General features: G+C 35.8%; 1 protein-coding gene across 1 annotated transcript in view; it reads right to left on the reverse strand.

Moving 5' to 3' along the window:
- Nucleotides 1–17,774, reverse strand: part of PLXNA2 (plexin A2) — a 182,476-nt gene that overhangs the window by 144,471 nt on the left and 20,231 nt on the right. Inside the window, exons 2-3 of the mRNA XM_072411934.1 lie at nt 6,881–8,161; nt 2,919–3,101 (exon numbers count right to left, since the gene is read on the reverse strand). Of these exons, the coding sequence (XP_072268035.1) occupies nt 2,919–3,101; nt 6,881–8,077 (1,380 nt within the window). The 5' untranslated portion in view covers nt 8,078–8,161. The remainder of the gene's footprint in view (nt 1–2,918; nt 3,102–6,880; nt 8,162–17,774) is intronic.

The raw sequence follows: 17,774 nt of genomic DNA on the forward strand, positions 1-17,774 counted from the left end.
TTCAATAATAATAATAATAATGATACTCCAACGTATGGGGAGTCCCTTAAATGTGTACAGCACGAGAGATAAATATTACTTATAAAAACAATAATATTACATTATTATATACACATTTTAGTATGGTCACAATTAGCTGTGCCTGTGCATGAAGGATAAAAAACCCTTTTCAGTACAATCTCAAAAGTTTTTATATACATAAATAATAATCATATAAATACATCACAAATTTCAAGAAGACTAAATTCCAGTTGAATTCCTCAAACCTAATGTTACAGTTGTTATTGGAAAAGCCATTTGCTTTGGTAATTCTAGAACTATTTATTAAAATGTAGCACTGTCACAGTATTCTCCAAAACTGCCATAAATTGTGCTAAGGGTTATTAATCCTTGCAGTTCCCAATAATTACAATATCTATTCCACTCTCATAAATTACTCTATAAATAATTACTCTACAACTGTGATTTGCCAGAACTCTGCTCCATATCTTTTGGAATGTTCTCAAGCTGTGCTGCCAGCATGGACCATGGGGAAAGGTCATCATCTTTTTTGGTATTTGTCTCTCTTAGCTTTATTTTGTCCGTGCTGGCCAGTCACCAGAATCTGAAGTGTGAAAGTGTGAAAAAAGTGTGAAAAAGTGTGAAAGCTCAAATCATGAAGGGGTAATGTGCTTGACATCTTACACTGAATCTATAATTGGGGCTCATCTATAATGGAGAATGAATAGAGATATTCACTACATACTGCAACCCACCCCATTCATAAAGATTTGGTAGCGGTGTGTAGCTCTGCAAAATAGACAGAACTTTGGTGGAAAAGCAGACAATGTAAACACCCAACAAACAAAAGTCAGTATCTTCTGAAAATGGCTAAATTGTAATATAACACAACAGTGGATGGACTTCCTTTTCTCATACCTCATTGTAGTTAGAAGACCTTTGATAGGAACCCTTAAGGTAAAATTGAGAGAAGATACCTAACTCCCTCCACTATGTTTTATTATATGTTTAAGGTACAGGTAGTCCCCTGATTACATACGAGATAGGGACTGTAGATTTGTTCTTAAGTTGAATTTGTATGCAAGTCGGAAAAGGTACATTTTTTTTAATAAATGCAATTAGGACAGATGTTTGTCTCAACATATTATTAGGCTGCATGGTATAAAATCCTCAGTGTTAATCACAAACAAAGCAAAAAAAAACTTTATGTAGCCTAGACATTCATTACCTTCTGGAGCAAGTTGTGCTTTGATGCAAAAAGAAACAACTGCAGATTTTGTCATGGTCATGAAAGAGTTACAAAAGGCTGCAGAAAGAGCTCCCCCCCCCAGGATCATGCACAACCTCAAGTGTGTTTAGCAAAAGCTTTTTTCTGCAAGTCATGCAAACTGCCCCCCCACAAGTCTCCATTCTGCACAGAGCGTGGTATCTAGGAGGCATCCGTATGTCGGATATCTTTAACCCGGGGACTACCTGTAAATCATTTGGCACTTGCATTTCATTATGGGTACTTTTATTCTGAGGGCAAGAACTGTGCAAGCAAGAGCTGTATCTGAACAAATATTCAAACCTGGGAAGTTACAAGAGTACTATATTAGGATAATTTAGGGTGGAATAATATAATGCAAAATAAGGTGAATTACAGTAAAATATTACCTAATTTTTGAAACACATATGAAATGATAATTTCTATTCTAATTTCTATAACTGTTACTATTTTTAATATCCACAATGGTTAAATTCTTTTAGTAACAGCAATGAACTCACAAGACCTAAACACAGCACTAACAGTCAAACAACTTTTAGTCAAGAAGTTGGCTTTGTTTGACCATTTTCAGTTGTAAGGGCAGATTGTAAAACAATGTTTAGCTCAGGCGTCACTATGGTCTGATTCACCCACTATATATTCATAAAATAAGTGACAGTCTGATGGTGCTATGCACCAGCTGGTCTTTTTCTTCCAGCATGCCCCTCCTTTCTTCAAATTTTCTTAACAAAAACCCCTAGTTCCAAATCAGGCACACACACTAGAAGTTGTCCCAGCTCAGCTATCCATACTTCTAATCTGGTGAAGCATTCATACATTATTGTGTGCCCTTTTCTTTAGTTTTCACTTGCTATTGCTCAAAGGAGAATGAAGAGCTTCACTCATTTTAGCTCCCTTCTCTTGTGATTTTGAGTAAGGCTATCATTCTTCTAACCCATAAAGAATGTTAGGACTGAACTTGTCCCCACTGTCACCTTACTAATAATCATTTTTATACTGCAGCTTGCAAGGCCCTAGATGTGGTGCCTGCATTCATTTTTAGGGCCATTTTCCATTTTTTTTTTCCATTATATTCCAGCAAATGAAACACCCATTTTGTCTATACTTTTTCCCCCACATCCATAGGGGAAGGGTAGTCATCAGACATGGTTATCTTAGAGGGTGGACTTCAAGATGGCTACCTTTGTTTATCTATATTACATGGAATGATAGAATGGCTTGCCTAAAATATGCCTAGCCTGAAAAGTGAAAAATAATTCAGCCACCATCTCCAAGAACTATTAAACTGCAATGTATTGAATTTTTGTTTTTGGATTTAGATACACTTCAAGCACAATTTTTGTAAGGTCACTGCAAATCCAGTATGTTCATAAAATTGTCATAAAAAAGTATTAGTGACCTGTCCATCATGTATATTTCTGTATCTTCCATACATCTAGTTAAAAAAAAAAACATATACATCCGTATATAACCAGTTTTATAAATATAAACCATATACAGGGCATGAACAGTGCATTTTCAATACATATCTTTACACAGTCAATAAATACACAATAAATGGTATTCTCTAAAAATGACTGGGATAATTGTTGGTATTATTAATCCTAAAATAAAATAATTTTAAAACAAAATCTTGTGGAATAGATCATACCTTTTTAATCCTGCCACTCTTAGTTCCAACAAACACCACACTGTAATTGTTGTAGGTATATGAGATCAAAGAAGTCATCCTGTCTCTGCTTTCTGTATACAATGTAATGCCTTCCACTAAGTTTAGTCCACCCAAAGGTTGGTTAATATCCAAACCGCAGAAATTGTCATCAATGGGTACTGGCTGAAAGACAGAACAAATACGTTAGTGCTGAAGTACATATTCCTGATTCTTAACGTAGTAATATAATATTTCACATATTTGTAACTTGGCTGTAAACAAGTGCAAGTTCAACATAGTGGTAATATCACTTACATCCCTTATGTCACTCATTTGTTTTTTAAGTAAAAAGCCACAAGAGATTTTTTTCTTAGGCTGTGGAGTCATATCTGATAATTATTGAGAACTGTTTCTCTATCTGGCGTTTAAAAATAAAATCATAAAACTTTACCTCTAATTGTTTATTCCCTAAATACATCAACTATAACAATAAAGCCAACAATACTTTATATAACTGCAAGTTAATACTAAAGGCATGAGTGGACATGAAGGCACAAAAGTCTAGCTTTCATTTATTCCCCCATTTAAGTACCCATTTTTAGAGGTGACCAAATAAATTTAAATAAACCCAGACTCAACCTGGGTCAAACGTTTTGTGGTAAACAAATGTTCTATTCTTTATATTTGGGATGCCATTTTAACTGATAATTAGCAACCCTTAAATAAGTATATCACTTTCTTGCTTGGTTAATGATATCATAGACTGACCAAAATCTCTAGAGGAGCTTGTATACTTGCGACTATGGGGCTGCATATAAAAGTCAGACTAAACTCTGGAATGGAAGACAAGATCGCTAAAAAAAACATGCACGGTTCCAAAGACGCCTTTCATAACTAAATTTTTTGGGGGCTAAATTAATTGGGGGCTTTGTAATATTCACCCATTGCTATTCACCAGCTTACATCAGCAGCTTCATCCCCATCACTTCACATTGATAAGGGGCCTGCTGGGTTGTCTTAATTTTTGTTTTTATTGTGTTTTAGGACTGAATACATTTTTATACTTAAGGACTAGTTGACACAACACTAATGTATATAGAGCTCACTCAAATTATGTAATTTACAGACAAAGAAAATTCACAAGATGCATTAATATTCTGTCAGGGGCCTTGTAAAAATGAAAAGGCCAGCGACATCATTATGAGAGCTGTTATGACAGCTGTTTCTGACAGGATGACAAGAAGATGGACGCAGTGTCACTTTAAATCTGTCTGTATGAGTTTAATTCATCTAATACTGGAAATGGTGGAATGCATTTCTACAGCTTACCAACTGAATAAACCAAATTGGAAATCACAAATAAGTACTACTCTAGTCACAATATTTTGTATGTTATTCTAGAAACAGTTGGGACAGTTTCCAAATGGTGATGTTTCCTCTCTCTTCCTAACAATTTGACAGCTGTCAGACAAAACCAGAAAGGGGAGAAAACCTAACAGGGACACAGTCAGCAATAAAAAATATAGGCAATAAAAAACTCAAAAAACTTTGATGTTTGGTTTTAAAGCCAAAGTTCCAATTATTCCCCATGCATGGAAGTAGTTTATGATTTTCTCATTTGCCTCTCATTTTTAATTTCATCAGGCCAATCACATGAACAAAACATATTTTATTATGCTTTATCACATCCCTGAAGCATTTTATTTATTGCATTTGTAAATTTTCAGTGTTGCCCTTTAAACCCAAAGACTCTCATTTTTTTGTATTTACCTATTTATTTATTTTGCATTATTATTTGTCCTGGCAGTGACCAGCTGTTCCTGCCCTATTAGCCCTAAAAAATGGGGAAGGTTTTAAAACCAAACTATTGCTTTCTGTACGCTTCAGCTCACCAGAAAAAAGTTATGTTTGTTAACTTTAAATGTTTGTTCAGTGAACATAACATAACATAATATGATAAGATTTTTGCACCATCCAGTCCACAATCAGGCCCTTTGCAAACAATAATCAGCTGTTAGTGCTCTTTATCCACACTAAGACCAAAAGGGTCTCTTGGAAAAAACAAAAACATATATAGCTGAACAGGGAAGTTTTAAAAATGTTAAGGCAGAAAAGGATAACATTTAATTCCCTGGAAGTTGAACACATTAATATTGCATTAATAAAATATAAGAACTATAATTTAAGCTGCGGAAAAGAAATCCAGTTAGCAAAGATTGAAGTTGAAAAACAATATGTTGGTTATAAATCCTAAAAAATTATATGTATTTATATTACAAAAAAAACAAATGATAATGCACAATTTCAAGGGGAAATGAGCATGGGGGGAAAATGACTATAAAAATAAACTAATAGCCATGTCTTAAACTGGGAAAGGATAAGCACAGTAAGCCCCATTTCATAAAAACACATGGTTTTCTCCCCGGGAAGGTCAAACCAGAGGAGAAAAAAAAAGAATGCAGTTTTTAGCAACTTGTTACTGTCTAAACCATGGTGCGATACACTGCAGTAGTGTGCAGAATTATGCAGTAAACTTAAAGAAAACACAAGTACTGCGGGGCAGAAAAATAATGGAATAATGACAGGTTCCCCAGTAACAAAAAGCAGTTTATCCTCCCGTAAAACAGCACATGGATGAATGACTACAGAACATGAGAGTTTCTTTATATTGGGAATGTTCCCTTGGAAAATGAGCTAACAATTTTGTCAGAATTGATGGTACTTTCACTACTAAATAAGTACAGCCAGGTTCCTGTCCATCAAGCAGTACCTTCATGAATGTGTCTGAACAGTTCCAACTTCATTCTGCAGAACGACATTGACCACAAACATGTGGAGAAAACTGATCATATGACCTTGGCAAACCTAATCCTAAAGCAATCTTGCCACTTAAAGTATTATGTAAGCTGTCCTTTCTGAATAATTCTAAAGAATGCCAATTGCTTGGATGTAAATCAGATAAAAAAATATATATTTATATTCATTTGTTTTGAAATTAGCTGTGTGATTTAAAAGGTATTAGTGATTAAAAGGTATTAAAGACAGTGGGCCTGATTTATTAAAGCTCTTCAAGGCTGATGAGGAAAACATGTAATGGACCTGGTCCAGGATTGAAAACATTTGCTAACAAATAGCAAAGGCCTTCTAAGAAATCCATTACAGGTTTGCTGGATCTACCAAGTTCACCATTGAAAGTGTATCCTCTCCAGTCTTGGAGAGCTTTGTTAAATTAGGCCAAGAGAATCAGAACTCCAACCAGGCAAGCAAATAAAAAAAAAAATGCAAACGTGTAAATATTTACATCCTTACATTTACCATCAAGTGAATCAAAAACACTAAAATCAGGGGTTCAAGATCAGTTAGACATGATTAGCTTTTCTTTAGGGAGTAGGAACCTGTTTAATTCGACCTCAACTACCCATGGCCTGGTGTTCTCTTTCAGATTGTTGTGCATGGTGTCATCATGCTAACACGAAAAGAACTCTCTAGGGCTCTTAAGAAGAAGCCTACAAATCAGAGAAGGACATTGCTAAATAACTAGAAATCAATTGTCCAGTGTAAGGAAAACAATCTGACTACAATTAAGGGTTATTTAATTAGTATCACCCATGTCATCAAATGTGAAGTCAATCATGTAGCCAATTTAAATGTAGCCACTTGGCTATATGGTATCATTGTGTCCCACACTGAACATGAACTAAAGAAAGCAAACTGGAGAAGTTATCTGAAGAGTAAAGGAAAGAACATTATAGACAAGCACATAAAAATGCTATAAAGGCTGTAATTGCAAAGTTCATAAAAAATCTCCAAACATAATATTACCCAAACACACACTCACACACACTTGCATGGCTAGCTATTTATCATATCATTGACTGTACCTGCTAGCTGATATAGCTCAGTAATAAAATATAACAAAAAAAATAATTGAAAGATTTGTATAGAAGAAAAAAAATACTCACAGCTTTTGTGCACTGCACACTTTTTCCTAAAAGCCAGTTTAGCTCCAGATTCCCTTCTCCTTGATAGCAGGATTGTAGCCTTTCTTTGATAAGTGCATTAATAGTCTTGATTGGAAAAATGCAGAGAGTTGAGTCATCGGGTGGATTGTGATACTGTTTTTGGCCCTTAGAGAAAATAGCAAAAAGTACATCATCCTGAACGGAGACTTTCAGAGACTTAGCTAAGGTGGCACCTGGTTTGGTAAGGTAGGCTGCTTGCAGAAGCCTGTATTCTGCCCCATTCTTGGTGCATCCAATTGGCAAAGAAACATAAGAGTGAAATTTTGGATCATTTTTACATAACCTTACAATTCGGGAGGTGTAAAATAAATCATTTGCAGAATTGCTGGAGATACCTTCCGGAGTTTCAGGTTGAACAGTGAGAAAATAGACATAGTTGCCACTTGCAAAACCATAAATATAAAATATGTCAAAATGGGAGACCAAGGCAAGAGTATCTGATGGAATCTTGATGAGGGATGATACAAAATCACTGTACAGTTCATAATCCAACATATGAGAAGATTCTGGATCCCTGGGCAACTTGCGACTTGAAAGTGTAGGAAAATAATCTTGTTTGCCACCTACTGCAGTTCCAATAAATAGCTTCCCATCCTGCCCTTCGGTATGAACAATCACACCGTACATTGTTCCCGTCTCATTGACATTAGAGAGGTAGTGCTCCTTCTTATGTGACGGTTCGACCAGAATAAAAAGATCATCAAGACGGATTAGTTTACATACACCTTGGTACAAACTTCCACAAGCTAACAATCGGTTCTCCGAATAGTCGATAATCAGAAGTTTGTTCACATTGTTGGTTAGTGTACGAGGTTCACTACATGGCTGGACATTTTGTGGGGGATAGCAAGATTTGTTGTCCTCTCCAGGACCTGTAGTATGTGATACCAAAAGGGTCAAGTTTCCCGATAGCTTATAAATCCGATTTACTGCACCCAAGTACACTGCCCCTGTACTCCGATGCACAGTCAGATGACTAAAAGTCCAGTCTCTTTGCTCAGCATGGAATGTATTAATGAGAGAGGCATCATGAAATTCCAAAGACAGTAAAGCCAAAACCAGCAAGATTGTGGAAGCTGTTCGATGCTGGTGACAGACAGAGTTTACTGTCCAAAACTTTAGTCTCTGTTGTTCCATTACAACAGAATAGAGAAGAGAGATCCAACCCGAGCTCCCTTTGGAATTCAGTGTGTCTAAGAAGTTTAATTTCTTCACATGGCTCTATAAGATAAAGATGAAAAGGGTAAATAGTTACTATTAACTTGCAATGAAAACCAGAATGCATATACACATATTTTAAACACATATTTCTTAGATCATGCCTGCAAAATGTCTAACCTACTAAAAATAAACGTTCAAACTTCAATGCAAAAATGATAATTTGATAAAAAACAAAAAGCTTCGAGATCCATAAGGAAGTTTTAACTCAAGAAACTGAATAAACATAAATGTTTGCTGTTTTGCAAACTGAAACAGAATATTGCAAACCCCAAACAGAATAGTGTGCAAAATCAGGTTAACTGCCCAAAAAACACACATAAAAAGATTCTATTTATAAAGTAGTGAATCGAACAATCACTGAAACATTTCCTGGAGCAGAATCAAGTGCTGCCATTGAAATATATGGATCTGGAAGATTTTTCATCAGAGATTTTTATAGTGAATATCAATATCACTGCTTTATAAATAGACTCCATAGTGTTTATTAATTTATAGCTTTCTACTCTTACAGTTAAAAACTATATACAAAAAGCTATACCGATTTTTTTCTTTCCAAAATAAAGTTTTAAAGGTAATACATTTAGTGTCAGGCAAATTGCTAATGTCAGGATTCTGTGGTAGATATACCCATGTCCACTGACATGAAGGTCACCCTGGGAGAACTGATCTCCTCTTTTTCTTTGACTGTATAATTCATACCGTAGATATTACTCGGAGCCAGAGCTGAAGGCATGCAACATGGAATATGTAGTCTCTGCTGCGTAAATAACCCGCTAGCACACGGTATAGAGGGTATAGAACTAGGCAAGGGAAAACCATAGGAAAATGGTTGGACTGAGGTAGATTTACTTTAACCTTTAAATCTCACACCATGAAACGTGTGAGAACAGCAACACATGGCCATCCTGCAATAGTCACTCCCAATCTGTTTCAGAATGTGCCGTCATGTCAGGACTAGCTGACAAAAAGAAAAAAAAAGCACAAAAGGCTACAGCAAGTGAAACCTAGGGGAGGATTACTCATTGTTTTCCTGTTAGGCAAACGTGACAATGGTTTTACTTGCAGTCCTAGCTACCAAATGTGCTTTTTAAATTAGGCAACTAATTATGATATTGATTAGGGTAAATTAGCAGGGCTTGGTCTGTTTACAGAAAAGCAATGCCAATGGGTGGACAAAAATGTGCATTAACACTTGAGCAATCTCTGGAGGCAAGAAACACACCAGCAAAATAAATGACCTTGAGGTATCAAACAAAGAAAAGAGGGAAAAAAGAAAAATCAATATTCCTGAGTATTTCCCAATACGTTGGCAAACAATTGTGTGAGAATACAGACTGAGGAAAAGACATATAAGGCCTGATTTATTAAAGCTCTTCAAGGCTAGAGAGGATACACTTTCATTAGTGAAACTGGGTGGTCCAGCAAACCTAAAGTGGATTTCTTCAGTCATTTGCTAGACCAGATCTATTCCAGGTTTGCTGGATCACCCAGATTCTCTGATGAAAGTATATCCTCTCCAGGCTTGGAGAGCTTTAATACATCAGGCCAATAAATACAGCTAGAGTAACAAATTATGAGCTTACATAAGAACACAAACTTTTGGTTTTCTCAGGTCAAAAAGTTAGTAAAACAGTTACTACATTCACATAGTTAGATTAGGGGAAGCTTTAAAGCCCAATAACTGGAATGTGGTCAGAATATGAAGTTGTGTATCAATAATGTGGAACCTATTCATCTACAGTTAAAAACTAAACAGGGGTAGCAGAATCATTTTAGTCCCTGAAGAGTCTTGAATTATTAAATACCCCCCTCCCATATCCCAAGGGCTTTTAGGGCATCTTAACATTCTGATACTTTCTGTGCAACAAATCTTTTGAATTATTATAATCATGTATTGTAAAAAATAGGAGGAATGAGTTATTGAATGTTTTGTAACCACAATTGTAAAAACGTGATAAAGAAATGAAATTTAAAAAAAGATAACTAGGGTAGGAGACAGTACATTTACTAAAACATTTGAAACAGGCTTTTATTAATCACCCCCTGCTGTCAGGACATCCTCCTCCTGCATATTTCACACAGCGCTGTTAAATACTATCTGCTTGATATGATTACAGCCTCTGCGATTTTACGTTTTAAATCATTGATGCACTGTCTTAGGGTGCTGAAGCATCGCCATACCTCATAATATACACTTCATAGATGTAATATTTTATTACAGACAATACTTATAACAAAAATTCCACACAATGCTATTGTGTTGAAAACTACATGGTAATAAACAAAACCATCTCATGTTTTTGGACTCCAAAGCTGTCAAAATGAACTGAAAGGAGGATGGTTTAATATTGTCTGACACTAAATATTGTATACACTGTACACCAGGGGTCCCCCAACCCCCGGCAGCGGCTATCTGACAAGAGGGCCGTGGCTCTGGCTGGTGCACCCCCCACCGGGGCCAGGAGAGGACCATGTCCCCCATACAGATTGCAGGCTCAGACCAGCGATGGGGGAGTTGGTGGGTTCTGGCATTATGACGTCACCGTAGGGGAAAGTTTCTTCCCCTTTGAGTAACACACGACTCCCCATGCATGGGCAGTCCGAAGTCCATGCATTTAGTGGGCCACAAGCTAGAAAAGGTGTTGTACACAGTCTGCATTTCTTGTACCCACAAAATACTCCATAATTACCATGCTTTAAGCAACAATTTCACTTACCTAAAGAAAAAAATTAAAAAACGCATATAAATGCATTTTCAAATTTGCATACAAATGCTTCAAAAATAATACAGCCATTACATCTAAGGATTTGTAGGCTGCATTGTATATTTTTGCTTTTATATTTTAGCTTTTAAATTTGTGTTAATGGAGTTTCAAGGACATTGTTATCTCAAAAAAGAAAAATCTTGGCATGCCAATTAGCTATAAAAAACACAGCAACAAATGTCTGATTAGCTTCCCATCCTAATCATTGTTTACTACAATCTGGTTTTGCAATCAAAAATGCGTGTTTGACCAGCTTTAGGCAACAATACTGACAGTAAAAAACCTTTGACACAGCAAAGGCATCAGTAACTACATGTGTGGTGACCTGTTAGAGTGCTCTGACGAGTCTGGATGCATTGGAACACCATTCCCATAGGCTTAGGACTAACTAGACTGCCAAGCTGTCTAGCAACTTTTTTTTTTTTGGTGAGCTGGCTTCCAAAACTGAACTGCATATTTCATACACAGTTATACTAATTGTTTTTGCAGAAGCAAGATTAGGTATCTACTTTTCTTTTGATACAATAAACTATCAATGTACTTCTAATCCCAAAGCACTGTATGGTTTATAGATAGGTTAAAAGGTAACAGTTCCTGCACTGAACTGTTAAACTGCTTAGCTAACCACTCCCGGGCACTTAATTTCAACTATGTACCCAGAAGGGGTGAGGATGAAGTATAGGCATGCATAAAGGTATCTGCTGAAACGGTCTAGTAAGTGGTTCCAGTTCTCACATGTCACATAGCATAGCATCGCTGCCTTTGGAACACTTTTTAACTCTTGCAACTGCTTGCTAATTTGGCTGGAACGCTTTCCCATTTAATGTATGAAAAACTGGAATAAAGAATGTCTGCAAAAAGGGTTTTCAACTGCTTTAATAAAATGTAGGGCTTTTGATTGGTTTAGTGCTGGTTATAAATGATTAACCACAGGGTGTCACTTTTTATACCTGCCCATTTGAACATAACCTTTGACCATTTCCATTGGTTTCAAGCCAGTCATTAAAGAGTTCCTAAAAAAATGACAAACAATTACTTCAACAGAGCACAATTCGTTAGGCACATGTGGAAGATTTTAATTAGGTTATCCATATATATATGATATCTCCATATTTTATAGTCTGTTTTACTTTTACCAGGGACTTCACCAATACAAATTAGATTTCTAGAAACAATTTTCATAAGTTTGCATTCGTTCAGTGAACCTCAAACAGTTACAGGCATGCAAATAGTGCCTTTAATGCCGATGTATGGTTGAAAATGATAATATATGGCTGCAAATGACAGTGAAATTTGATAGGCAAATGTAGAGAGATTTGCCTTGCTTTGAATACATAAAGCCCAACAGAGTTGTTATACTGTATATTTGTATTTTTCCTGTCTCACCAAGCAATAGCAAATAAAAGCATGTTCAGGACCTAACTCTGCAAACCTCTTCCTTACCATATCTGCCAATTAACATTCTACAGATTTAATATAGTTTGTGTGGTAGTCAGAAAGAGGTACATGGGTATTAAAGGTGTGAAACAGTTTTAGATGGGCCAAGGGATAGTCTGAAATAAAATCTATTTTCTGTGGTTCTGCAGGTCCCCGTTCCCAAAGCAAAGTTTGCTAGAGGTGCACAAAAGGTATCTGGCACTGGTAAAAAGGTTCATTGGGAACTTTAAAATGCAAGAGTAGGTGTTTCCCCCCCCCCCAAAATAGAATAGACAATCGGGGTTTAAAAAATACATTGGCTTATTCACTGCGGATAGTTCTCCTTCTGGGTTTAATTTTGTATGTTTCAACTAATACCTTGCTGGTGGACAATGGCAGTATTTCTTGTTATATCTAGTAGTAGTTAGTCACATTCAACTGGACTTGTTTTTGTAATATTATAATGTTTCCAAGTTATCCAGGAATATCCAATCAGTTCTTCTGCAAATTCTACAGTTTGTAAAGACTGTGAAACATATTCAACATTACATAAACAAGTCCATCTGAATGTGACTAACTTCTACTAGACATACAATGATCTGGATAAATGAAAACCTTCACAAACATGTTTCTTGTTAGGTTTAGCTTTACAAATTAAGGTGTGTTAACTGAGCATGGTACTGTAACACTTGAACAAACCTTACCATAAAACAACAGTGTGTATGGACCGCAATGCATTATACATTATTTTCTGTTTAATAGAGGCCTGGGACCAGACAGGAAGCTCCCAAGGAAACTGGTACTGAGAAAGTATGTAGGAAGCCTTTGCCCTCTTTGGATAATAATAGCAGCCTGGCTGTCATACTAATTCAAAGACTTTATTACTTTGAGTTACAAACCCAGAACAAGTATGCAGATCAAGAGTTCAAACTTTGCTCAGAATTCACAAGTTGCATGTTAAAAAAAACGCAGGCCAAGAGGGTTTAACAAAAGCAATCTATATATTTCTCCCATTACATGTATTCCTTAAAATATTAATAGCACATGACTCTGTTGTCTGGTAAAAGAACTTGTTCACAGTCAGACACTAAACCTGAGCATGGTTTTTGATAATGCACATCTACAATTGTCCTAATCCATGAAAAAGCCAACTTTCCAATTTGAATTTTCAATATACTAGGCTCATACTGATCTTGACACATAAATGATGAACTATACAACACTTTATGGGACAGCTCTGCAACTGGCCATGGCTAATGCAGTTGAACTACATTTCTGAGCCAAGTACAAAAGGAATGTCAGCAGAATACTTCTAAATGTGCTGGAGACTCAATAAAACGTATTAGATTAGTTAATCTATTTTGTAAAACACAATTTTTTTTTTTTGGTAGGAAAAGCAGACATTAAGCTCTCAGCATTGCAGCTAAGTTAAGGAATTGATGAAACCAGTCGTATATTAACCCAACAAATTCAGTTACACATCTTTATTGAAAGTCCGTTATTATAAATCTATGATCAAACTCCATCAGAGGGCAAAACTTGTCTGGGTGTGGCTTGGGAAGGATTTACAGAACCTGTACAATGCCCGCACCAGACTGCTAAAACAAGGGAAGAGGAGATTTAATGGTGTTTGTGCATTGCTAACATACAAAAAAGAAGAAATCCTACCAAAAAAATCCAGAGCTAACTGTACACAGAAACACACATACTAAAATAAGAAATAAAAAACAGGAAATACTTCTTGGTTATATGTCTAATATGGTTATATATGTTAATAATTCTACAACTTTTTAGGCTTTGAAACAATGGGAGCCTTTCACATTGATCATAACTTCAAAGATCCAGAAATCTGAAGTTTTGTAAATGCATTGCCCAAATTTACTCCTAAATTTGCTTGTTTCTTTCTGCGCCAGCATCTTTCTTTTTTTTCTTTAACTTTTTTTTTTATCTTATATACGGAAAATTATCAACTAAAAAACATTCTATGCAGGTGAATCTTTTAGGTCCATGTGTGTTAAATGGTAGTTGATTCACCAACTGGGAATGTTTGCAAAGTATCAGATTTTTCTCTGACACATATACATGCATAAACAAGCGCTTGTTGACAGAGGAGGACAACTAGCCATGCATGCATGATCTGAATGCCCTGTGGTAATAGTGACAGAGAGCTCCATATACAGGAACATTTGTCTTAGAAAATTGTTGGTAGGTCTCACAGAAAATATGTGTGATAATGTGTAATAAAAATTGCATGTATGCATTTATGTGGTGATAATTTCCAAAGCCTTTTTAACAATCACACTTTCAAGAATCACTTGCTTTCATGTTTAAAGCATAACAATACAATACATTCATATTTTGTATATAAACATGTTATAAAAAGCAGCTCCTTTTAGACCCAGGGCATTCTTGTTAAAATTGTCTAGACTTGTGGTGGAAAATGATTCAGCATAACATGCATATAGTACACCTCATTTATGTAACCTCTTATGTGGCTTAGCTTGATTATTGCTTACTTTGGTGGACACATAATACAACTCAAAGCTGCCACCAGCCTAATTCTTACACTGAACCTTCACCCCAAATAAGCGTTTTACCATAGACTGGTCCCAGAGGCTGCCATCTAACACTTAACGATAAATGATGGGACCGAGAATGTGTGCCCACCGGGTGAAACAAGCAACAAGCAGATATATGAAAAAGGGTCAGGCATTTCTTTTACCACATTTACCAAACTCCTAATAATTAACTACTGTAGTTCTAGACTAATTCCATCTAAAAATCTCTTTTTAGGTTAGCATTATTCTTTAGTAATGATGTAAAAAAAATGACATATACAAACTGGTAGGGTGTCTGTTCTTACCTTAGCCATGCTTCAGCCCCCAAAGCCCTATGATAATTCACTTTATGGGGATCAAATCCTGTAGAGGATTCAGTTTCCAGATAATAAAGCTTAACCCAAGAGATACAATTAAACTATCAGGAAAAAACATATATGGTGCTAATAGTTTTTAATTCTAAAAAACAAAAAGATTTTAAATTATGGACTTTCATAAATTGTCCCTCATGATTCCTCATGCATCAGCTGTTTATTTGAAAAACAATAGTGTAAAGACTGCAGCTGGTGTGCTGCCATCAACTAACCAGGTGACAAATTTCACACTTCAAGTCTCCTGTATTGTATCAAAGCCACGCTGAAAGACTTGCAAGGGGTGACAAATAGAGAGTTAATGTTGGCCTGGATTTCCTTTGGTGCACACTTTTTTTGTTGTTGGTTCTATGTCAATCAGTCAAGAGGAGAAGTGGAGTTTAGAGCTGCTAATGTGTATGTAAAGTGGAAAGGCTGTGGACTAGCCAAGGGTCCTAGTATGGGTAAAGAAAGCAGTAAAAGTAGACACCTGTCTAGAAGAAAAAAACTCTAAACAAAGGAACTATCATTTCTCAACACCCAGGCTGCTTTTGGAAAAAATAGTGCTTTCCCTGTTTAATGTACAGCACTGTGTAATATGTTGGTGCTATGTAAAGCCTGTTTATTAATAATAATAATAACAAGCAACAAGCAGATATATGAAAAAGGGTCAGGCATTTCTTTTACCACATTTACCAAACTCCTAATAATTAACTACTGTAGTTCTAGACTAATTCCATCTAAAAATCTCTTTTTAGGTTAGCATTATTCTTTAGTAATGATGTAAAAAAAATGACATATACAAACTGGTAGGGTGTCTGTTCTTACCTTAGCCATGCTTCAGCCCCCAAAGCCCTATGATAATTCACTTTATGGGGATCAAATCCTGTAGAGGATTCAGTTTCCAGATAATAAAGCTTAACCCAAGAGATACAATTAAACTATCAGGAAAAAACATACATGGTGCTAATAGTTTTTAATTCTAAAAAACAAAAAGATTTTAAATTATGGACTTTCATAAATTGTCCCTCATGATTCCTCATGCATCAGCTGTTTATTTGAAAAACAATAGTGTAAAGACTGCAGCTGGTGTGCTGCCATCAACTAACCAGGTGACAAATTTCACACTTCAAGTCTCATGTATTGTATCAAAGCCACGCTGAAAGACTTGCAAGGGGTGACAAATAGAGAGTTAATGTTGGCCTGGATTTCCTTTGGTGCACACTTTTTTTGTTGTTGGTTCTATGTCAATCAGTCAAGAGGAGAAGTGGAGTTTAGAGCTGCTAATGTGTATGTAAAGTGGAAAGGCTGTGGACTAGCCAAGGGTCCTAGTATGGGTAAAGAAAGCAGTAAAAGTAGACACCTGTCTAGAAGAAAAAAACTCTAAACAAAGGAACTATCCTTTCTCAACACCCAGGCTGCTTTTGGAAAAAATAGTGCTTTCCCTGTTTAATGTACAGCACTGTGTAATATGTTGGTGCTATGTAAAGCCTGTTTATTAATAATAATAATAATCCATTACATGCTGGAATTCAATCATAGCAAGTAATGTATTAGTTGTACCTGGGATCAGGCAGCAACACAAAAAAAAATTAATAATGCATTAAAGCAGACCTAAACTGAAATTTTTACTTTACATTTTTACTTTTAAAAGGGTAGACAACCCTTTTATATTAAGTAAAAAATATTGGGTATTTTTTAAAGTGCACCATCCTAAAAAAAGGGTAAAAAATAAAGGTCATGGGTTCAAGAATGGATTGGAGCACAGAGCCTCCCAGGATGGGAGGCCCTTGGCTGCTCCGTCTGCGCATACCGGAGTTCGGCAGAGGGGCAATTTTCTCTTACTTTTCTTTACATGTGCAGTGACATTGGCTCTCTTTTTTTCCCTTTTATAACGGGCTACATCACCTGATCGAAGAAAGCTCCAGCACAATCCAGGAATCTGCGGGATTACGGGTACGTGTGATTTATATATTTTTTTTGGTTTTTCAGTTTATTTCCACTTTAAACAAAGCAAAAATAAAACATTAAAACAGTCTTTTTCTTTACTTAAATTGCCAATAAAGAAAATAACACATTTAGATATAAATTGTGTATTCTGCTTATATTCCTTCTAAGTAGTACACTTTCAGTATGGTAACTTGTACAAATCAGTGCATGTACAACTGAAGAAAACTTAAACATAAAGTACATACACAAATTGCTTTATTTTCTGCTAGGTTTGAATTAAGCCCCAAATTTTACTCATGGGCAGACATTGACTACACTTTCCTATCTGCAGTAAAGTATTCCTTGAGCTTGAATACAAAGTAGAAAACCATAAAATGTTTATATGCAGCGTTTAAATAAACCATGACTGCAGTCAGATTTTCTCCATGTTTACAAACAGAAAAGTCCTTTAACATTAATTTTTATTCTTCTTACTGAAAATTCTGGCTTGTTCAGCAAATAAAAGATATGAAGAACAAGGGTGCAAAAAGTGTGTGTGTGCATGTGTTTGTATGTATGTATATATATATATATA

Source organism: Pyxicephalus adspersus, chromosome 1, assembly GCF_032062135.1.
Source record: "Pyxicephalus adspersus chromosome 1, UCB_Pads_2.0, whole genome shotgun sequence".
Classification (NCBI taxonomy): Eukaryota; Metazoa; Chordata; class Amphibia; order Anura; family Pyxicephalidae; genus Pyxicephalus; species Pyxicephalus adspersus.